Source organism: Akebia trifoliata, chromosome 4 (genome assembly GCF_017979445.1).
Source record: "Akebia trifoliata isolate Shusen 1 chromosome 4, ASM1797944v1, whole genome shotgun sequence".
NCBI lineage: Eukaryota > Viridiplantae > Streptophyta > Magnoliopsida > Ranunculales > Lardizabalaceae > Akebia > Akebia trifoliata.
In genome coordinates, this window is record NC_141378.1 from 1190790 (window position 1) to 1215805 (window position 25016).

Consider the following 25016-nt stretch of genomic DNA (forward strand, 5'->3'; position numbering starts at 1 on the left):
AAAATACCATCATTCTCAATCTTGAAAAAAATAAATCGATTATCAAATTTTTTTTTAATCTTCCAACTATTTTAGTCTTTAAATTAGATAAAATGGGGTTTTATTTTATGTGTGTGTGTGAGAGAGAGAGAGAGAGAGTATCTTTGGAAGCTCGTCGATCGGAGAAGACAATGGTGGAGCTCGTACAGTAAAAAAAATAGGATTTTATCGAGAGATAGGAAGAGAGAGAGAGAGAGAGAGAGAGAGAGAGAGAGAGAGAGAGAGAGAGAATGTTTACTTGGATGCTCATCGGCCGGAGAAGACGGTGGGTATGGAACTCGCACAGTCGAAACCCACCCTCATCGATCTTTAATGGCTACTGGTTCTTGCGTGTTGAGACTTGAGAGAAGATAAATGTATAAGTTATATTTTGTTGTATAACATGAATACATGGCACTTTATATATACATATATAAAATTTTGTTGTAAAACATGAATACATAATATATATATATATATATTATATCGGAGTGGATATTATTGGATCAGATTTCGCAACATCCGAATTCGTATCCGAAATTCATTCGAATTTTAAAATAACATTTGAATTCGAATCTGATATCTGATTTTTCAAATTTGAATTTGGATTTGGATTTCGACTATCCATTGACACCCCTACCCATCACCCATTGTCTCAACCGATGTACCTAGAAGGGATGAGATACTCTCTTATCTTATGTTGCAACCGACATATGTATGTTTTTTTTATCCATATTTCATTTTGCCTGTATACTACCCATCAAATGTATTATTGGGAGTGAAACATCATTTTTGGAGGGCATTAGATTTATATATGGAATCTTGAAAAGAATTAGTAGTAAAAAAGAAAAAACAAAAAAATATCCTATATAGGGGCATTTACCCAACAAGAATTTTTCAATTTATAATGATCTAAGATTGATAATATAGGTGGAAAAAAAAAATCGACTGCTATTACATCCACAAGAATTTTTAAAATTTATACGGTTCTTTTGCCAGAAACCCTATAACCCTAGACTAGATTAGCTCTTGCCAGGGACCTCGTACATGATAAGATTCTACTAAAGCTTACTAGGCATAGTTCCTCTCCTCCTTTTCCCTTTTTAATAATGCTTTTCTAACTTTACTATATTTCCTACTCTTGCCCCCTTTTAACCCTGTGTAGAAACTTACCAGTGAAATACCAACCAAAATCTAACGACAAACATGATTTTAAATTTCCTCGGAGACTGAGATCTATGCATGTGACAGATAGAAAAAGGATAAACAAGGCATCTCACATGTAGACAAATGAGATGACTCCAAAGATATTTTGAAAATCTCTGCCGAGTTACTAAAAGTCGTATGAGTCAATCGGGAAATTGTATATTTTAATTAAGATAATTTGTTTTTTCAAATTTAAAAAAATTATTAAGGACTAAACATATTCTAATCTACCTCATTTTATAAAAATAATAATGATAATTTATTTGCATATATATATATATATATATATATATATAATTGTAAAATGGGTTAAATGATTTATTTCGTTGTAGATAACTTGGTCTCGTCCTTGAAAGAGACGAGGCTATAAATGTCAATGATTCAAAAACCAGAATGAGAAACCCTAAACCTAGTTGAGAATCAGAGAACGAACCAGGCGGGGTTTTGGTGTTGTGTTGAATGGTTCGATCAGCAGCCCGATGCAGTTTAGAAACTCGGGCGACAGGTTGAATCTGCGCCGTGTACTCGAGAGAGATAGAGAGTGTTTACAGCATGGAGGCGTGCCATGTTAAAAACAGCTTGTTTAGGAGCAGAGCTGGATATATCTAAATCGTGCCACGTAGACACCGTGTGACTGAGTCCACGCACAACTTACTCGACCTGTAAGCCCAATCCAAAAATATAGCATAGGTGCTTTATAATTCATTGGGGGTGCCTCTCCCAATCACCTTTTTGAAATGGACCCTTCTCATTCCCAACATTCTCGTGTCAACTGCAAAATGTTAGTCCACTAAATGGAATTAAATTCATATTTTGACTTAATTTTCTCTTTCTTTTTACTTAATTTGATCATCATCCCAACTTGCAAATCATGATGGGGATGGTCATGAACTAAGGTGCAATACCATGGTTGCAATAGTGACTTAAGTTCATCAGGTCTGGAAAAAGTGTTCGAATTTGGATTTCCCTTCTTTGACAAATCTAAGAAAATATTATGAACATTTTAGATCGATTAAGGAGGATTTCAATGAAAATGGAGCTGTTGATATTCCTGTTAATTAACCATGCTTTGCACACACACACATTGATGGAGATATTCAAGTGGAACTCTCATGAAAAACCATTAGGAAGATCATTCACACCAATGTCTTGCAGCTTCTCCTTGGACATTTCTTGCTTCCGCGCTAATCTCACCAAGCTTATACTCTTTCCCAAAGGTTTAATCATCCATCTAGATTCGAGACTAATTCTAGTTACTCGTAGAAAGAAAAAACATTAAAAATTGTCATACGTAAGCATAACAAGAGTAAAAAAAAGAAAAAGAAAAAAAGAACACAAGATTTAGGAAGATCATTCACACCAATGCTTGTTTGTTTGTTTTTTTAATATTTAATTAGAGCTGCAACCATCTTTAAATTGTTTCTTTCATCTCGTTTTTCCCCTCTATTATGTTTATAGGGTTAGTGTGCTTTAAATTTACTGCTAATAATAAAGGAATGAAAGGGACGATTTAATGATTTATATATATACACACCCACAAGAACATCTCCAACGGTGGATTGTTCACTACTAGGTGATCAGATGCCAACAAAAAAGATGTTTATGCTCATGTCGGAAGCAACATCTATGGAGGTTGATTTCTTTTACTGATTTTATTTGATAGGGTGAGGATGAAGATGTCATATTTAAATTGGATGTTGATTTTTATTTTAGACTAGTTTTTGTCAATTATTACAATCAACAATGGTTAGAGGTGTAATAAGACTTCCAAAGATTGATCTGTATTTCCTGGTTTTAGAAAATAATAATGAGATATAAAAGAGCCAATTTGGAAATCAGAATGAGGCAGCAAAACAATAAATTCTGATTGATACAAAAATGGTTGGTAATCATTTTGAATTCTAAAAAATATGATATATAAAATTTTATCCCATATTATTTTTAGCTCTCTTAAGACAGATACTACCACTTGAAACTACGTTTTTGGGTCTTATTAATAAAATAACAGTATAATTGTAACTATGAAATAAGAAAAGTAAAATGAAAATTGAAAAACTTAGTTACAATTAAGCTCCAAGTTAACTGAAATGGGTTCTAAAAAATATTGAAAATTGGGTGATTTTCTTTCATTTTATTGGAAGATGTTATCAGTATGCACATATTCGGATGACTTGGAGACTTTTGCATGTTATACGAATTGAAATACCATCTTGGGATGAAAACCAATTGAACAGACTAGGATGAAAGTGAAGCAGCGGCTAATTGGAATGTTTGGAGAAGTATATTCTTGGCATTGTGCATTTATGTTGTAGAAATCCTTACCAATCTAAAAAATCTCCACTCATTGTGACCTGATATAGCAAATTAGATAGGTGCACACGTAACCACAGACGCGTTTCACTTGTATCACAAGGAAAAGCATTTATGGTATTTTAATTTTAGAGTCGTGCTGGAGTCACCGCATTACACACTACGCAGTCGTGGAGGTGCACACAGAACATAGATGCTTTTCACTTGTATCTCGAGGAAAAGCATCTATGGTTCCATTCATACCCCCATGCACCATTTTCCTATAGAGTTGCGCTGGAGTAACATTGAAATGTATATCATGGGAGACATTTCTGATGTGGATGAGCTTTTCATCGAGATCGTCAACGTCAAAAATATCCTTGACAATGTAAATTTTAATGTTACTTCAGCATCATCCTTTCCCTATATTTTATGCTACTAGAACCATGAGTACATGAGACTTAACATTTAAGTCCACCCACAACGTACTCGGCCTATAACATTTAAGTCTCAATGTCACCCCAGCATTACTCATAAACGAAGCCCACCATAACGTGGGGGCCTAAGGTTAACCCGTTGAATGTATAAATTTTATGGTTAAGGGTGTTGATTGGTAGATGTACATGAGATGGCAAAACGTGTGCATCTACCAATCATAGAAAATCTAATGCTTCTTTGTGGGACCCATTCGAAATGGACTACACTCATTCCCAACATTCTCACATCAGCTGCTAATTAGTAGTCCTCTAAATGGAATAAAATTCAACTTTTAACTTTTTTCTTTCTTCTTAATTACTTAATTTGATCATCATCATCAATATCATCATCCCAACCTACAAATCTTGATGGGGATGGTCATGAACTAGAGGGCGATATGCATGCCTCAGTTCATTAGGTTGCTAACTTGCACGTCAAGAAAATAGGATTTTCATCTAAAAAGTCATGTTTTATTTTTTTTCCCCTACACTTTATTATTTATTTATTTTTATTCGATTATGACTGAGTTTTCAAAATCGTCTCAATAAATTACTCCTAATGAATTTCAATACCAAGTTATCTCAAAATTCATTGGACACTTGGCAAAGTATAAATCCACTTGAAATCATGTTTTTTTTTTCCTACACTTCATTATTTATTTTTTTTTATTTGATTCTGATCTAGTTTTCAAAATCGTCTCAATGAATTACTCCTAATGAGTTTTAGTACTGGGTTATCTCAAAATTCATTTGATACTTGGCCAACTTTTGAATTTATTCGATGAGTTTTAAAACATTTGCATATGCCATAATGCCTGGTATGTATACATGCATATTAGATAAAACATATAGTATCGCAAGAAGATCATAAAAATAAGAAAAAATTTAAGAAAAACTAAACAAAGCAAAAGAGTTAATGGTAGTTGGCGCTACCCATTGAGGAAGTTTAAGAAATTGAAATCCACCCCTCTTGACACCCTTTACATAGTAATCCTACTATTAATACAACATGAGTTGGCAAGCTTGAGACTTAAAATTTTCTTTGTAACAATCTTTCGTTTTTCTTTATTTAGAAGAATATATTTTTATACGTAAATTTATATGAAAAAAAAAACCCCTATATATGTGTATTACCTCTCAGATCAGTTACCAGACAACAATTAGTGAGTAAAAGAAGGCATGAGCATGGCGTCTCTTGGTTTTCTGATTTTCTTTGCTTGTGTTTGTAACTTTGTCTTTGTTCATGCTAACGACCCCGACCCACTTCAAGACTTCTGTGTTGCTGATTTGCAGTCTCCTGGTATTTAAATTCTTTTGTTTCTATTTTTCTTTCTGAGATATTTACAAAAAAGTGATCAACTTTTGACGAATTTACGACTCAGGCTCGCTGTTCATTTTAATTACCAAAACGAGAACGATAACAAATTCGGAGGTTTTTAAAGTGACTATTTCATTTTAAACCTACAAAATTGTCACTTCATTCTGAATTTTTTAACGAAAATTAAGGAGATTGTTCACTTTTTGGTAATTAAATTGAACAGTGAGCCAGAATAGTAAATAACTCATTTTCAGCTCATGAAATGGTAATTCACCTTCTCTTTGTTTTTTTTTTCCCCATGAGTTTGTAATTTATAAAAAAGTTTTAAAACTCGACGAGTTACCTTGAAACTTGGTCGATTCTTGATGGAAAGCTTGCCAAGTCGAGTCTGAATTTGGTATTCCTCTCGATTTTCAGTGATAGTATTTCAACATTTTTATTTTTGAGAGAAAAAGGTAAATAAATATGAATCTAATACTGAGGTATTAAAATGATTTTCAATAATTAGAAATTTTGACATATTTTCATGGACTTGGTAGTGTTGACATGAATCATTGCCTCCAAAGACGTCAATACTGAGTTGAGTTAAAGCATGGAAAAATTGGTGTGGAAAAGTCCATTTACAAGTATATGTTAATTTGATTCATAATAAAATATTTTCTCAAAAAAAGTATTTTTCCATGGGAAAATATTTTGTTGTCATGGCGAGAAAATGCTAATATCACACTATGACTATTACCGAGCTCTCCAACTTTTTCATATATGCTATCAAATACCAGCAAACATCTTGCTAGGAAATTCATTTTCTGAAGACCATTTTTGAAAATTTGATTTTTCTAAAAGGGATTTCTCTATGCAATCATACAGACCTTAATTAAAATTTCAAGGTCTACTATCTTTATATATATATATATGGAAAATGTTTAGCACTTTACTATTTGCCCTATGTGTTTTGTCCTACATGGGTTAGAAGTTTTGGAATGGGTTGATTGTTGGTGAGGATGATCTTTTTCCGAAACTTCTAACTCCATGTTTACAAGTTGAAGAATTGTGGACTGTCCATTTTTTGTAAACCATTAGGGCAAAACTTATGATAAATAGTAAGGTGCCAAACATGCCCAATATATCTATACCTAATATATATCTAAAATCATTTCTGCATCTATTGGTTCAGTTTTTGTGAACGGTTTCGTGTGCAAAGATCCAAGGCAAGTAAATTCATCTGATTTCCTCTTCACGGGGCTCCGCCAACCTGGAGACACTAACAACGCAGTCGGGTCTGCCGTCACACCCGCATTTGTGACCCAGTTCCCAGGTATAAATACGCAGGGAATTTCCATAGTCCGGATCGACTTTGCACCTGGTGGGCAAAACCCGCCCCACGTTCACCCTCGGGCCACCGAGATCCTCATTGTGATCCATGGTAGGCTACTCGTTGGATTTGTCACCACTAACCCAAACAACACTCTCTTCAGTACAACCCTTGAGATGGGCGACGTGTTCATATTCCCACGAGGGCTTGTACATTTTCAACAGAATGTTGGGGAGGGACGGGCCCTTGCCATCGCTTCCTTAAATAGCCAGAACCCAGGTGTGCTCACCATTGCCAATGCAATCTTTGGTGCGGACCCATCGATACCAGATTTCATTCTGGCTAGAGCTTTCATGATATCAGAGAAGCTAGTAGATGAACTTCAAGCTAAATTCTTGGCCCTGAGGGAGTACGCTTAATGTTATTGTTACTACCACTACTACTACTACTACCACCACCATCTATAGCTGTTTTCAGATGGTGAATAAATTGCTTTCTACTGTTACTGTGGATGTTACTAGGGATGATATTTTGTAAATAAATAAACATGACTGGTTCTATAATTTTTGCAAAATACTTTGGTTGTTTCTTGAAATAACCATCTCTCTCTCTCTCTCTCTCTTTTAGAGAGAGGGGGGGGGGGGGGGGTTGAATTACCATTTCATGAGCTGAATTGGACGAATTTATGATTCCGGCTCACAGTTCATTTTAATTACCAAAACCAGCGAGATAGACACTTTCAACCTGTGAAACAACCACTTTAAAACCTCTAAATTCTTTATCATTCACATTTTTGTAATTAAAATGAACAGTGAGCCGGAATCGTAAATTCATCAAAAGTTGATCATGTTTTCACAAATATTCCTATTAATCTGATATAGGCAGGCATGCAAGCAAGCCATGTCTCACAAATTCATAGAGTCCACCAAGAAATCAAATTCTAGCTAAACATTAGATCACCTGTACAATATTAACTAATAGATGGACCACCATGGACCATTAGATTAGATGGAACCTAAAAAAGGTGTGTATTAATAGAATGGTTAAAAGTAAGGATCATTCAAGAATTCATTTAATTAAGAGATAGGATCCATAATGGTGTCACATTCCTGTAATAAAGGTAAGGTATCTATATGACGTTTTTTTGTTGGAGTTTAGAACACCTAGGACTCATAATCAAGCCGTGGATGCAGCCTGACGTGTTTGAACTCCAATAAAAATTTGTCATGTAGACACCTAATGTTGTTATAGGATAGGAAATTTGGATGGCGACTCTTTAATTAATGCTTACATATATGTAAAAAAGAGAAGCCCATGATCAGCACTAAAAATGATAAAAAAAAAATATTTTTGACCACTGAATGATAAAAAATTCAACCATTATTGTTGTCATTGTAAATAAAATAAAATAAAACTGAAACATAGATGCACTCTAGGAATGTGGAAAATATATTGTATTAGTCTATTCAAATTGGAATTTTGAATGAGTTCAAAACCGTTTAGTCAAAATAACAATTCATTTTAATCGAATGATTTCATGCTTCTGTAAAATATAATATACAAATAATTTTTTGGATTATAACTAGAATCCTCCCCTTTTTTTAATCCATCTTACATTAATAACTTGACCATTATAAGTAGTTTGAGACAAGTTTCATTTGCAGTAGACACCTGAATGCTAATTAAGTATGACTCGTAATAATCAATCTTCAGGGCAAGAGATGACTTTTTTACCATCTAAGGTGTTAATTTACCTACCAAACATGAAAACTATGATGTACAAATAATATTTATTTCAATTTATCAAATGTTCAAGGAATAACAGTATGGAATGGAATGGAATGTTTAATTAATGGTAAATGCACAAGGATGCAAACAATGGGGCACAACATGGTAACTTGCCTTAACCAAAGATCAATCAGTAAAACTCAGAACTCTTATTGATAGGTCCTCACTTACAATTTGAAGTATCTCTTACTAATGCGTTCTTGTTCTCAATTTAGGGCATTGCTCTTCATAGGATGATGAAACCAAAAAAACATTGATGAACTCAAAACAAAAATAATTGATTCTTTGAAACATAAAAACAATAAGAAACTAAAAATGGAAAGATAAAAAATAAGAATCTCGTGGATATAAGTGAAAAATGAGTAAGAGATGTGCCAAATCCACATCTTTAATAATGATCAACTATTGAACTTCCAATATTTTAAGGTGTGGGACATGCAATTTGTGTATACCATGGCAAAAAATCTATGATTCTTTGCACATACAATGTCGGTGGGTTTTTGAGTTACCCAAGTTAAAAATATCAATTTATCATTGGTCTTACAATAATCATGATCAAATTTCTTTTATAAATACTTTAAAAAGTTATTTCAAAGTTCTTAAATAATTAATTAATTTCATATCATATTTTAACATTTAGGCATTCATGCCAACTCACTAATTTCGTCTTGTTTTTGAATCGTGTTAAAAGATTGCCACTTACGCCATTGTCCTTACCTAGAGCCATAAAAGATAAACAGAATAAAGCATATTTTTGAAAAATTTTGTGGGGGCCACGCCCCCCTTGTCGTAGAGCGGTAGATGATAATACAGAATAAAAGAGAATTTTTTTAAAGTTTTGTTGGGGCCCGGCCCCCCCCACCCTTTTCCTACATTTAGTGCCGCCGTCTCTGTCCTTACGTAGAGGTCTAGAAGGCACCACAATATTAAAGTATGATTTTTAAAAAAATTGTGGGGGCACGGCACTGTCCTTGCCACCCCAGTGGGTTAAGAAATTGACATCCCCCCCCTTCTCTTGACACCCTTTGTAATCAATGTTTTAAAAACCGGACCGTTAATCAAACCGAAATTTTGCTCAATTGTTAAATTAAATCGAAAGTTAGAAAATAAATTTGTAAATTTAAAATTTAAAATTTAAAATTTAATGTGTGCTTTTATATTTATTTGATAATAGAAAAATCAATATAAATATAAAATAATTAATTTTTATATATTTTTTAAAATTTTATTCAATTTTTAAAGTTTTAATTTTAATATATTTCTATATTTATTTGATAAGAACAAATTTTCAGATTTTCTAAGATTTCAATTAATTAAAGTTTAAAATTGGATTCTCATTGAACCTATTTTTTTTTTTTTTAATGGAATTAATTTATTTAAACCGGTCCTTAAGTAAACATGATTTTCATAGTTTAACCATCGGTTTTGAAAAAAATGCCGGTTCTTCAAATTATGACGCTTCTCTTAGAATCGAACGAATAAAATAAAAATTACCGGTCAAACTGTGGTCCCGTCTTAAAAACACTGATTGTAATCCCAACAATGAAAGAAGCCTATATATAAATATATATGTATCACCTCTTAGAGCACTTACAAGACAAGTAGTGAGTAAAGTAGGCATGAACATGGCGTCTTTTGTTTTTCTGATTTTATCTGCTTGTGTTTGTAACTTCTTCTTTGTTCATGCCTCCGATCCCGACCCACTTCAAGACTTCTGTGTTGCTGATTATCAGAGCAATGGTATTTAAATTCTTTTGTTATAGCAAAGTTTTAAAACTCCATGAGTTAGCCCGAAACATGTACAATACTTAATGGAAAACTTGCTGAGTTGAATCCAAGATCTGGCATGCATTCGTTTTAATTTTCAGTGGTTATTCAACATTTATATTTTGGGACCAACTAGTTGCACACCACCCAAATGTGCCCCGTTACTTCTTATATTCCCTTTGCACTCCATTTATATAGTTGAATTCAAAATAAAACTATTGCGTTTCTTTATTTTTTGTCTTTTGTTATCCTTCGTCAACTATGCTCATGTAAATTAGTGTTGGTTCAATGGTTTAAGAAACGAGTCGTGATTTTTTAACTCCCCCTCTAACCAACCCCTCCAATCTCCCCACGTGACTGTACAAAAAACCATAACTTTATTTTCTCGGGATAAACAACTGCACATCCCTAAAAATATGTACAGTTGTGTATCCCAAGAAAAAATCAATGGTTTTAAGCATAACCACGTGGGGAGGGTTTGAGGGGAATTTGTCAAAGGGAGGGGAGTCAATTTATTATTATCCTTAGATCCAAAACAATTTCGGATCAGATTCGGATTTGAATCATAGATCCAAAACAATTTTGGATCGGATTCGGATCTACCCCAATCAGATCCAAACATATTTTAATAATTATTTTATAATTCTTAATTTCCTATGATTGCAGATAGATAAAATGTTTTTGTCTTTTTTGGTTTCCCACTATATTTGTAGTTGGAAATAATTTTTTTTAAAATTTTATATGACTTTAAATTTTTTTAAATTTGTTAAACATTTATCATTTGAAAATATGGCATATGTTCAGATCGGATCGGGTACATGTTGAAATTTTTTTGGATTGGTGTTGGAGTGGTATTGATTCAATACCGAACCCATCCATTGCCAACCCTATCTAAAATAGAGGTTACAAAAAAGAGAGGTATTTTTCAAGGTTGGTCTGCAACCAGCTACTAGTGATGTGCAACTAATCGGTCCCTTTAATTATTTTTTAGAGAAAAAAAAATGAATAAATGTGAATCTAATACTAAGGTGTTCAAATGATTTTCAATGATTAATAATTTTGATATATTTTCATGGACTTGTCAGTATTGCCTCATGAATCATTGCCTCGATGGACATCGATACTGAGCCGACTTAAAGCATTGAAAATCAGTTTGGAAAACTGAATTTAAAAGTATATGATTATTCGATTCAGGAAAAAATCATTTTCTCAAAACCATTTTGGAAAATAGATTTTTCATAAGAAAACGATTTCTCTATGCGATCATAGGGACCTTAATTAAATCGTTGAGGTTTATCATCTTCAGATTTTTTTTTTCTAATATCTAAAATCATTTCTGCCTCTATGTTCAGTTTTTGTGAACGGTTTGGCGTGCAAAGACCCAAGGAAAGTAAAATCAGCCGACTTTGTCTACCGGGGGCTCCGCAAACCCGGAAACACTAACAACTCAGTCTCGGGTATAGTCACAACCGCATTTGTGGATGTGTTCCCAGGTCTCAACACGCAGGGAATTTCCATTGTCCGAATTGACATTGCACCTGGTGGGCAAAACCGACCCCACCATCACCCTCGTGCCAGTGAGGTCCTCGTTGTGATCCAAGGCAGGCTGCTCGTTGGATTCATCACCACTAACCCAAACAACACTCTCTATAGTACAACACTCGAGGTGGGTGATGTGTTCGTATTCCCACGTGGACTTGTACATTTTCAACAAAATGTCGGGAAGGGACCAGCGCTTGCCTTCGCTGCCTTAAATAGCCAGACTCCAGGTGTGCTCACCGAAGCCAATGCAATCTTCGGTGCAAACCCTTCAATGCCAGGTTACATTCTGGCTAGAGCTTTCATGTTAGCAGAGAAGGTAGTTGATGAACTACAAGCTAGATTCTTGGCCCTGGGAGGCAACCCTTAATGTTATTTTTACTACCTACTTGTAGTATTACTACCACCATGGTTTGCTGTTTTCAGATTGTTAAGTTTGTTACTACTAGTACTAATACTAGTACTACTACCACCATCTTTCTGTTTTCAAATGGTGAAAAACTTGTTTTCTATTGTTACTGTGAATGTTGCTAGGGATGATCTTTCATAAATATTGAAATAAACATGGTTGGTTCAGTAATTTTTGCAAAATGCTTGGTTGTTTCTTGAAACATCTCTCTCGGTACATATGGTATTTTATATTGCAACTCAACATAATAATCTGATATTGGCAGGCATGCAAGTCTTGTCCCACAAATTCATGGAGTCCATAAAGAAATCTTGCCCAAAATTAGATCACTTATACAATATTAAGCAACGGATCAGGACCACGTGACTCTTACGTGAAGAATGACTAATGGAAAAAACACATGATCCCAACTGTTTAAATACAAAATCAAACTGTTGAAATAAGTATCTACGAGATATGTGTTATATGTGTTATGGAGATATGTATAGAACTTGAGCGTTATATTTTTTATTTGCATGGTCTGAAATTTCAAAGCTGAACGCCTCACCAATCCTTAAATACGAACATACACACAGAAAACAAGGGTAGTTTCAAAGGAATTAACAAATAAGCATCTATTTATGCACCATGTATTGTAGATGAGCAGCTCTGCATCTATAAGTAAAATGTACAATCAGTTATAGGTGATTCTACTGGAGGGGTATCACAGGGTGTCGAATGATTATGGACTCAATTACAAGACTTGCTCATACTCCCTACATGACAAAAATGTTAATATTATAATGATTGAATTTTATTTTTAAATTTGAATGAACAGTAGCCATTCATTTTCAACACCTACGATCAAGTAGGGATAATAATTTCCTTTTAGCTTTTCATGAAATCCAAAAGGGCTTGTTGTGGGCTTGTGAATGTGATAATCAATGTGGGCAACAATCTTTTTTAAGATTTGAAATCTTAAAATATAAATTTGTGGGCAGAGGTGGTGTGGGCATGTGAGGGAAACTTTCTCTCCATTACTGATGTGATTCGTGCCACATGTCAAATGGCTGTTGGGCTATTGTGAGAAAAAGAATCGCTTGTTGCAGGAACCTTGTGTGTTATATAGATCCGCTTCCCCTCCAAATTATGGCACCCATAATCTACAGGTAGTTCAGCACCCCTACGTAGACCTGTAGAACGTAACACATTATTGAAACATATTTTAAAATTTTTGTGGTGGGGGGGGGGGGGGGGGGGTCACGGCCCCATAGTCTTCGTGTACAGTTCCGCCTACCCTATCCTTATGTAGAGCTGTAGAAGATAACACAGTATAAAAGTATATTTTTGAACAATTTTGTGGGGGCCACGCCCCCCTAGTGTTCCGCCACCGCTGTCCTTACAATCTCAGCTAACCCGTGGGTGAAGGTTAAGAAATTGACATCAACTTCTCTGGACACCCTTTCCATTGTATGGAATCTTAACTTGCTTACCTAAAACAATATGGGATCTTTTCACCTGTTGATCGGCGATTGGATATTCCTTAGGTGGCACAAGGAGGCTGCTGTGGAGCATTACTCCATTCGCAATATGTTGGGGGGTGTGGCTAGAGAGAAATAACCGTATTTTTTAAGGAAAACTTAAATATGGCACATATACAATTATATTCATTTTGGGTCTTATGCTTTGTTGGTCCAAAGTATATAAGGAATGTAGGGGCTGTTTTTGGAGGATTTTATTTACAATTGGAATGGGATTCATTGTATCTCTCACGAGTAGAGTTTTCTTTTTGTAAGGTGCTGCAAGGCTGGTCATCTCGACAGGCTTAGCTCTGTTTTTATGAATAAAATGCTACTTATCAAAAAAAAAAAAAAAAGGACATGACAATGGTGTCTCTTGTTTTTCTGATTTCTCTGCTTGTGTTTATAACTTTGTTTTTGTTCATGCCACCGATCCACTTCAAGACTTCTGTGTTGCTGATTTGCAGAGTCCATTATTTAAATTCTTTTGTTACAGCAAAGTTTTAAAATTAATGATAAACTTATGGAAAGTTCTTGGCTCTGGGGGGCAACCCGTAATGCTAGTGTTACTATTACCACCATCGTTAGCTGTTTTCAGATGGTGAAGAACCCATAATCCTAGTGTTTCTACTACTACTACCACCATCTTTAGCAGTTTTCAGATTATTGCTACTACCACCATCTTTAGCTGTTTCCAGATGGTGAAGAACTTTTTCTTTTGTTACTGTGGATGTCGCTAGGGATGATCTTTAATTATTATTTAAATAAAAATGATTAGTTCAGTAATTTTTGCAAAATACTGGTTGTTTCTTGAAACATCTTTCTTGGAAACAAGTGGGAAGTTAACAGCCAAAGAGAACTCGAAAGCGGTAAAAAGAGAGGAAGCGATGAAAGTAAAAAAATAAAATAAAAAATAATGCTGATTTCTTAACTCAACTTAACAACCTAATTGAAAAATTCACTGACGTGACAGGTATAAGAACCAGTAGATTTTGCCTCGGGATACACAACTGCACATATTTTACGAGCCAGTTGTGTATGTGAAAGGAAAAAAATCTACCGTTCTTGTATTGCAAGGTACACGTCAGTTAATTAGCGAGTCACCCTGTCGGTCGGGTTGAGTTAAAAAAAAAAGTTGTGCTGGGGTGACACAAAGAGAGACACAAGGGTAACAAAAACTCGGGCATTATGATAAGATTCTACCAAAGCTTACCAAGCATAGTGAATACCCATCACCCATTGTCTCAACCGTTGTAGTTAGATGGGAAGAGATACTCTCTTATCTTTTATCGCAACCGACATATGTATGTTTTTTATCTATATCTCATTCTGTGCCTATGTACTACCCATCAAATGTATCCTTGGAAGTGAAACATCATTTTTGGAGGGCATTAGATTTATATATGGAGTCTTGGAAAGAATTAGTAGTCAAAAAGAAAAAAAATCCATAAATTGAAGTTGTCTTGATCTACTTCCTGCACATATGCTTTTGTAAGAACCACATCAATAAAAATTACAAGATTTTGGGAAGAAAAAAAATCTCATTTTCTGGGTTAGAGTCAAAATTTCTCTCATAGGTTTTAATTAAGGTTCTCTCTCATCTAATCTTCCCTCTTTACATATACTCAACACTGGAAGCTGCTTTTAAGTTGATTTCATTAAAAATCTCATAGCTTCTTGAAACATTCGTAGACCCCAGAATGTACTTCCAACAATTGTTTACAATTCTTATGGAAGTGATCAAGAAAAAAGTGACTTCATAGAAGCACTTTACTTAAAAGCAATGCTGTGTCAAATATGGCCTAGCTATGGGGTCGATACTCCTGGGCTCGCAGCCGTGTATGTGGTTTGGACTTTGGAGTGTCAAGGGCCGATGTTTCCTAATGGGCACTGTTTCCCAATGGGATTTGGGCCTAGTAAAGAGGGGCGGCACAATGTGGAACTGTGATTATCTTCAATTATTGGTCCAAACTTGTCATGGAATTATATGCCAAGATGGGCTAAGACTTAGCTACCCATTTAACATGACCATCACCCCTACATTTGTGGTTTGATTTTTCTTATAAATATCTAAAGGGGGCAAAATAATCATATGTAAAATTTTATAGCCCTTTTTTATTCTATTGATTCGTAACTCCATCATCCAGACTTTTTTATTTTACGAAAAAGATTGAGGTAATGGATGAAATTGAAAATATTCAAGTAATTATTTTCATTCCTGTGGGTATAATCAATTGTTTCCACTACATTGTAATGTGATCTATTGTCGCTGAATAGTCTGACTAATTAGTTTAGTAAGATTTCAAATCCTATTAAGGGTCACTGGGCCCACATGGATTACAAAATTGGCAGTCCAACACAACAGCCCATTTCATCGAAAAATTGAGATGTAAGAAATCGATTTTTTTTGTGGACTTGATGCAAGGTGTTAAAAATGTACCGTGACTAAACTAACTACTAAATCTAAAATTGAAATTCAATAGTGAAAAATAACTTTGTTTTTTGAATTTTTTTTTCCAAGTTCCTAGAAGTTTATCCGCTACAGTCATGTGGCAAGGCAACTTTGAGGTCGAGGGTTCAAATCCAGCTTATCCATAAAATAAAATTAACTTAAATTGAGACACTACTAAAACACAATAAAAAACTTTGAACCCTCAAAATAAGTACTGGGTACCTACCAATTATGAGATTGAGCCCTCAAAATAAATACTGGGTTTCTACCTGTTTCTTATTTATTTTTTGTGTACATGCAATAAGCACCCAAAAATGAGGAGTTGATCAGGTGTTCAGGACAAGTAAATCACTCTAGAATTTTTAAGTTGAAATGGTATAATTGGCATTGAAATTGGAATTGAGATGGTCACTTCTCCAGCAACTTATTAGTTCACGACTAGATGATGTTATCAAAATTGTAAACGGTATGAAATATGTGGAGAAATACATATTAAGCGTCACCTGGATCCCAGAAGAGAGACGATGATGTCTTTCCTTATGCTACCCGAACATGCTGAAGATGAGACTGATTTGATAATTTGTAAATAATGTTGGTTTTACATTTTTATTTATAGTACACCCGTATTATTTTTGAACGATGTCCTTAATAAGATCCAGTTACCCTTAATAAGATTCACATTGAAGCAGGACTAGAACAATGAGTACCACATGACAGACCCTTCTAGTGGATTCTGCCCAGGGGAGCCAGTTCAACTTCCTCCAGAGATAAGTCAGTCGGTGCGAGGTCAAAGAAGAGACAGAGGTCAAAAAAATGACAGAAAACAATTCTGAACTTATTGCAAGAAAAAGAAAATAAGAAAGAATACAATTGAACTTATAAGAAGAAGAAATAATACAATTTAGAACTTATTGCAATTTTCCACCAAGGTCTAAAATCTCATCTTGATCAGGCATGTTAGCGACCCATAAAATCTTAAACCATCCATTGATGCATTGGTAAATGAATAACAAGATCATTCTTTCCTTATTATTCCAAAACATTAAGCTAATGAGAAGAATCCAAAATTATAGGAACAATGAAAGGTAAAAGGAGGTGCAATTTAATACAAATAATCATCCCTATGTCCTTATGCCAAGAAGGAAAAAGATAAATAAATATTAAACAGGTACTAGCCTTTAATCTCTTTGACTGTTCCATGAAACAAGGGTGTTGAAGTGAGGTACATAGTAGCCATTTGATGGAGCCCATTCCTTCTTGATCTCAGCCTTCCTCATTAGTTGGAGTTCAATATCATAAGAATACAAGTTATCCTCCTCATTTCTCCTAAAAGAATACTACTTCACAGTTTCTTGAACCCGCATGGGGAACCATATCATTTATACAATAACCTGCCTCAGTTCATTAGGTTGCTTACTTGCATGTCAAGAAAATAGGATTTTCATCTAAAAAATCATTTTTTTATTTTTTATTTCCTACACTTTATTATTTATTTATTTTAATTCGATTATGATTGAGTTTTCAAAATCGTCTCAATAAAATACTCCTAATGAATTTCAATACCAAGTTATTTCAAAATTCATTGACCCAGTTTAAATCCACTTGAATGTTCAAGGAATAACAGTATGAAATGGAATGTCTAATTAATGGTAAATGCACAAGGATACAAACAATGGGGCACAACATGGTAACTTGCCTTAACCAAGGATCAATCATTAAAACTTAGAACTCTTATTGATAGGTTCTCACTTACAATTTGAAGTATCTTTTATTTGTACGTTCTTGCTTGCAATTTAGGGCATTGCTCTTCATAGGATGCTGAAACTGGAAAAGCATTGATAAACACAAAACAAAAATTATTGATTCTTGGCAACATAAAGACAATAAGAAACTAAAAATGGAAAGACAAAAATAAGAATCTCGTGGATATAAGTGAAAAATCAGTAAGTGATGAGTCAAATCCATGTCGTTAATAATAACTAGCTACTGAATTCCCAATATCTTATGGTGTAATGATTTTCCAACTCAACTTGACAGGATAACAAAAAAAACTCATTGACTTGACATGTGCAAAGAATCGTAGATTTTTTGCCTCACGATACACAATTGCACATGTTTGTGAGATGTGCAGTTGTGTATACCATGGCAAAAAAATCTATGACTCTTTACGCATGCAATGTCGGTGAGTTTTTTCGATTTACAAGTTAAAAGTGCCAATTTATTATTAGACTTACAATGATTAGGATCAAATTTTTTATAAATACTTTAAAAAGTTATTTCAAAGTTTTTAAATAATTAATTAATTTTATATCATATTTTAACATTTAGCCTTTGACCCCAACTCACTAATTTCGTCTTGTTATCGAATCGTGTTAAAAACTTGCCACTTGCGCCATTGTCCTTACCTAGAACTGTAAAAGATACACAGGATAAAGCAAATGTTTGTAAAATTTTGAGGGGGCACGCCCACCTTGTCATAGAGCGGTTGAAGATAACACAGAATAAAAGCGAATTTTTTTAAAGTTTAGTTGGGGCCACGGCCTTCCCCTTTTCCTACACCTAGTCCCGCCGTCTCTGTCCTTACATGGAGTTGTAGAAGGTAACACGGTATTAAAGCACGTTTTTGAAAAAAATTGTGGGGTCCACGGCACCGTCCTTACCGCCCCTGTGGCTGAAGGTTAAGAAATTGAATTCCACCTCTCTCGACAAAATAATTTTGCTCACTTGCTAAATTAATCGAAAGTTATAAAATAATTTTGTAAATTTAAAATTTAATGCTTGTTTCTATATTTATTTGATAATAGAAAAATCAATATAAATATAAAATAATTAATTTCTATATTTTTTAAGATTTATTCGATTTTTAGAGTTTTAATTTTAATATATTTCTATATTTATTTTCTAGATTTCAGTTAACTAAAATTTAAAATTGAATTCTTGAACTTATTATTATTATTTTTTCTTCTTTTAATGGAATTTATTTATTAAAATCTGTCCTTAAATAAAGATGGTTTTAGTAGTTTAACCATCAGTTTTGAAAAAAATGCCGGTTCTTCAAATTATGACGGTGCCCTTAAACCCGAACCAATAAAATTAAAATTACCGGTTGAACTGTGATCCTGTTTAGAAAACAATGATTGTAGTCCCACCATGAAAAAGAGACTATATATACGTGTCACCTCTTAGAGCACTTACAAGACAAGTAGTGAGTAAAGTAGGCATGAACATGGCGTCTCTTGTTTTTCTGATTTTCTTTGCTTGTGTTTGTAACTTTGTTTTTATTCATGCCTCCGATCCCGACCCACTTCAAGACTTCTGTGTTGCTGATTATCAGAGTCAGGGTACTTAAATTCTTTTGTTATAGCAAAGTTTTAAAACTCAATGAGTTAGCCCGAAACATGGACAATACTTAATGGAAAACTTGCCAAGTCGAATCCAAGTTTGGCATGCATTCCTTTTAATTTTCAGTGGTATTTTAACATTTATATTTTGGGACAACCTAGTTGCACACCACCCAAATGCCCCCCATTACTTAATATCTTCCCTTTGCACTTCACTTGGATAGTTGCATTCAAAATAAAAATATTGCATTTATTTGTTTTTTGTGTTTTGTTATCCTTCTTCAACTATGCTCACGAAAATTAGTGTTTGTTAAATAGTTTAAGAAATTAAGTGCAATTAGTAAATCTAAAATTAGGGTTGGTAATGATCCAAAATATACCTGATGTCCGAACTGGTCTAAACAGATCCGATCGAAAATAAAATTTTCGGATCAGATTTGGATTGGAATCTTAGATCAGAAACAATTTTGGATTGGATTTGGATCTACCCCAATCCGATCCAAACATATTTTAATAATTATTTTATTATTCTTAATTTCATATGAATACATATAGATAAAATGTTTTATTCTTTTTGAACATTTATCATTTGAAAATAAGGTATGTGTTCGAATTAGATTGGGTACATGTTGAAATTTTTTTGGATTGGTGTTTGACTGGTATTGATCCAATACTGAGCCGATCTGTTGCTAACCCTATTTAAAATAGAGGTTACAAAAAAGAGAAGTTATTTTTCAAGGTTGGCCAGCAACCACCATTCGGTCCCTTTAATTATTTTTTAGAGAAAAAAAAAATGAATAAATATGAATCCAATACTAAGGTGTTCAAATGATTTTCAATGATTAATAATTTTGATATATTTTCATCAACTTGCCAGTGTTGCCTCATGAGTCATTGCCTCGATGGACATTGATACTGAGCCGACTTAAGCATTGAAAATTAGTTTGGAAAACTCAATTTAAAAGTATATGATTATTCTATTCAGGAAAAAAATCATTTTCTCAAAACCGTTTTGGAAAATAGATTATTCATAAGAAAACGATTTCTCTATGCAATCGTAGAGACCTTAATTAATTGTTAAGGTCTATTATCTTCATATTTTTTTCTAGTATCTAAAATCATTTCTGACTCTATTGGTTCAGTTTTTGTGAACGGTTTCGTGTGCAAAGACCCAAGGAAAGTAAAATCAACCGACTTTGTCTATAGGGGGCTCCGCCAACCCGGAAACACTAACAACGAAGTCGCGAGTTTGGTCACAACTGCATTTGCGGACGTGTTCCCAGGTCTCAACTCGCTGGGAATTTCCATGGTCCGGATAGACATTGCACCTGGTGGGCAAAATCGTCCCCACGTTCACCCTCGGGCAAGCGAGGTCCTCGTCGTGATCCATGGAAAGCTCCTCGCTGGATTCATCACCACCAACCCAAACAACACTCTCTACAGTACAACCCTCGAGGTGGGTGATGTGTTCGTATTCCCACGTGGACTTGTACATTTTCAACAAAATGTTGGGAAGGGACCAGCGCTTGCCTTCGCTGCCTTAAATAGCCAGAATCCAGGTGTGCTCACAATCGCCAATGCAATCTTCGGTGCTAACCCTTCAGTGCCAGGTTACATTCTGGCTAGAGCTTTCATGCTAGCAGAGAAGGTAGTTGATGAACTACAAGCTAAATTCTTGTCCCTGGGAGGCAACCCTTAATGTTATTGTTACTACCTACTAGTAGTGTTACTACCACCATGGTTAGCTGTTTTCAGATTGTTAAGTTTGTTACTACTAGTTCCAGTACTAGTACTAGTAGTAGTACTACTACTACTACCATTATCTTTCAGTTTTTAGTTGGTGAAAAACTTGTTTTCTATTGTTACTATGGATGTCGCTAGGGATGATCTTTCATAAATATTGAAATAAACATGGTTGGTTCAGTAATTTTTGCAAAATACTTGGTTGTTTCTTGAAACATATCTCTCTCTCTCTCTCTCGGTATATATGGTATTTCATATTGCAACTCAACATGATAATCTGATATTGGCAGGCATGGAAGTCTTGTCCCACAAATTCATGGATTCCACAAAGAAATCTTGCCCAAAATTAGATCACTTATACAATATTAGGCAACTGATCAGGAAATTCATGGACTCCATAAAGAAATCTTGCCCAAAATTAGATAACTTATACAATATTAGGCAACTGATCAGGACCAGGTGACTCTTACGTGAAGAATGACTCATGAAAAAAACACATGATGCCAACTGTTTAAATACAAAATCAAACTGTTGAGATAAGTACTACGAGATATGTGTTATGGAGATACGTATAGAACTTGAGCGTTGGATTTTTTATTTACACGGTCTGAAATTCAAAGCTGAATGCCTCACAATCCATAAATACAAGAATAATAAACATCTATTTATGCAGCATGTATTGTTGATGAGCAGTTCTGCATTTATACGTAAAATGTACAGTCAGTTATAGGTGATTCTACTGGAGGGGTATCACAGGGTGTGGAATGATTATGGACTCGATTACAAGACTTGCTCATACTCCCTACATGACAAAAATGTTAATATTATAATGCTTGTTATTATTGTCAAAAAAAAAATATTATAAAAAGAAAGAGAGTTAGTTTTCACCGTTGAATTTTATTTTTAAATTTAGATGTGTGGTACCCATTCATTTTCAACACCTTGGATTACTTAGGGAAAATAATTTGTTTAACTTCTCATGAAATTTAATAGGGTTTGTTGTGGGCTTGTGAATGTGATAATCAATGTTGAGTCAACGATCTTTTTTAAGATTTGAAATCTTAAAAAGATAAATTTGTGGGGGAGAGGCGGTGTGGGCATGAGAGAGAAACTTTCTCTCCATTGCTGATGTGATTTGCGCCACATGTTTTTTTTATATTTATAAATAGTATTGTATTCATGAAACAAAAATCAAGTTGGTCGAGTTGATCAACTTGGTGAAGCTTTATAAAAGGAATTATTCACGCATAGAACATCAAATTCCATCCCACCTATACAAAAAATCATTAAAAAACAGTCTCTTAAACTCCTTATATACTTTAGACTAACAAAAGATAAGACCTAAGATAGACATAATCGTATCTGAACAATCTTTCTATTTCCCCTCGAAAATACGTATATTCCTTTCAAACCATACTCCCCAACAAATTGCGAAAGGTGTAATATTCCACAACATCCTCTTTGAGCTGCTAAATGAGTAACCAATTGACGACCAACCAATGAAAACATCCTTGACTGATTACGGCAAGCATGTTGAAATTCCATATAACCTAAAAAAGTGAGCCCAAATATCATGTGAAAACTTGTAGTGGATTAGAAGGTGGTTCAATGATTCTCTATTTTCCATACATAGCACTAGGGGTGCACATGGTTCGGATTGGTTCGGATTTTGGCAAAATTGGAACCGAACCAAACATGATCGGTTCTACAACTTTGGAACCGAACCAATCCAATTACCCTATAGAACCGATCCAATCCAATCCAATCTTGGTTCGGATTGGTTCGGATCGGTTCTCGGTTCTCATACTTAATATTTTCAATAATAATAAAAATCATTAAAAAATAATGAACTAATCTAATAGTAATAAAAATCATGAATCAATCCAAAATACTTATTATTTTTAACACATTAAAAATAAAAATCATGAAAACAATTAGAAAATAAAAATCATTAAACACTTACCTTGTAAGGGATGATCGAAGATCAAATGCATGCTTAAAATCAAATGTTGCTTGTTGCTTGTTGCTTGTTGCTTGTTGCTTGTTGTTTATTTAAAGTCGAATCTATCATTAATCAAGAAAATATATCAATCTACAACAACATAAAGAACACAATTATACATTTATGCTAATTAATATTAAATATCATAAAGTAAAAACATTAAATAAATAAATAAATTCACAATCATCAATGATTTTAATCAAAAGGCATAACAAAAACAAATATAATATGAAAATAATATAGAAATCAAGCAAATAAACAATAGAAAATGAATAAGTGAATAAATACTTAACCACAATTCATGTTTATGCCAATCCAACTTGAATTCCAAAAATAAATTCAAATAAAAATCATTCATCAAACAAAACAAATGTCTCACTCACAAAAATAAATATACCCATGAACATATGTCTTATATAATACAAGTCAATACAAAATAGAAATTATAACTAAAATCAAGTGAGTCCATTCCATGTCTTCTTTCATGCTCCAATCCATAAGACCTAAAAATAGAAAAATAAACATCATCATTAATTCATTATTAAATATGTATTTAAAAAGCAATTTACTTCATTACTATAATTTTAGAAAAGTAATTTACCTATAATCGCAAGTGAAGAGGCATTTGAAAATCAACTAATCACTAAACAGATGGAAAGATTTCATCATCTATAATGACTGTAAAAAAAATGAAATGAATTTTCATTAAATAGAATAATTATAATTTTATAAATGTGTAAAATGACAAAATAACAAAAATAAAAGGTTACCTGACTCAACTTCTTCAAGTTCTTCTAGCCTCTCTTCAACATCAATTGGAAGAGGTGAAGCACGTAACCAATCTTGTCCACAAATTAAGCATTCCACTAATTTTGGAGTTAGGGAGCTTCGAAATTGATCTAGTATACGACCTCCAGTGCTAAAAGCACTCTCAGAAGCAACAGTGGAAACAGGAATGGATAATAAATCTCGTGCCACCTTAGAAAGTATGGGATATTTGAAAGAATTCATTTTCCACCAATTCAAAATTTCAAAATTCAAGTCTTGCTTTTCCACTCTTTCTTCCAAATATTTATCCACTTCCGATTTGCATTCCACATTTTCTTCTTCTTCCATTTGTCTTAGAAACTCAGATTGGAGATACTTTCTTTGCACACTAACTTCACTAATTGGTCGATCAAGATCCATCTCTTTTGAATTCTGAGTAAAACCAGATGAAGAAGCAACTGAAGTTGAATCAAGAAGTTGATATTGTTCAAAAATTTGATTCATTGTTTCTCTTACCTTCTTAACCAAGCCATCAACCTTCGTGGGTGTATAAAGATTTGAGTAACAAAATTTGACATACCTCAACTTGTAACAAGGATCTAACACCACTGCAACCAACAACATCAAGTTTACTTTATCAATGTTCCCCCAGTATTTATCAAATTTTTCCTTCATCTTTATTGACATGGAACTCAAGCAAGGATCAAGGCTTCTAGACCAATCAGAAATAGTGCTTTCAATAGCACAAACTTCATGAAAATACGTATTAGCAGTTACATACAATGAGCCTGACATGCGTTTAGAAGCCTCGTAAAAAGTTTGCAAAAACTTAGCTAATACCCGAGCATAATTCCAATCTTCTTCGGTGGGAAGCCCATCTTTGAGTTCATTACTAAACTGTGGTTCTTGTTCTTCCAATCGTTCAAATGCTTTTTGAAACTTTACTGCAGTTTCCAACATAAGGTATGTTGAATTCCACCTAGTTGAAACATCAAGAACCAAAGAACTCTTACACGTGATTCTTTCTTGGTCAACGCACTTCTTGAATTGTTGAGCTCTTGCAGGGGAACTTCTAACGTATTTTACAAC

General features: G+C 34.0%; 3 protein-coding genes across 3 annotated transcripts; all 3 read left to right on the top strand.

Moving 5' to 3' along the window:
- Nucleotides 1–5125: 5125 nt before the first annotated feature.
- LOC147402773 (putative germin-like protein 2-1) lies at nt 5126–7182 on the top strand. Its single transcript, XM_086438120.1, has 2 exons — nt 5126–5289; nt 6482–7182. Exons 1-2 carry the CDS (start codon nt 5169–5171, stop codon nt 7036–7038), a joined length of 678 nt encoding a protein of 225 aa, XP_086294246.1. The 5' UTR covers nt 5126–5168; the 3' UTR covers nt 7039–7182.
- Nucleotides 7183–9986: 2804 nt separating this feature from the next.
- LOC147402774 (germin-like protein subfamily 1 member 18) lies at nt 9987–12293 on the top strand. The gene is made up of 2 exons (XM_086438121.1): nt 9987–10147; nt 11527–12293. The coding sequence occupies exons 1-2, from the start codon at nt 10027–10029 to the stop codon at nt 12081–12083; spliced, it is 678 nt and encodes a 225-aa protein (XP_086294247.1). The 5' UTR covers nt 9987–10026; the 3' UTR covers nt 12084–12293.
- A 6981-nt stretch (nt 12294–19274) lies between these two features.
- On the top strand, nt 19275–21216 carry LOC147402775 (germin-like protein subfamily 1 member 18). The gene is made up of 2 exons (XM_086437598.1): nt 19275–19414; nt 20557–21216. Exons 1-2 carry the CDS (start codon nt 19294–19296, stop codon nt 21111–21113), a joined length of 678 nt encoding a protein of 225 aa, XP_086293724.1. The 5' UTR covers nt 19275–19293; the 3' UTR covers nt 21114–21216.
- The last annotated feature ends 3800 nt before the right edge of the window (nt 21217–25016 follow it).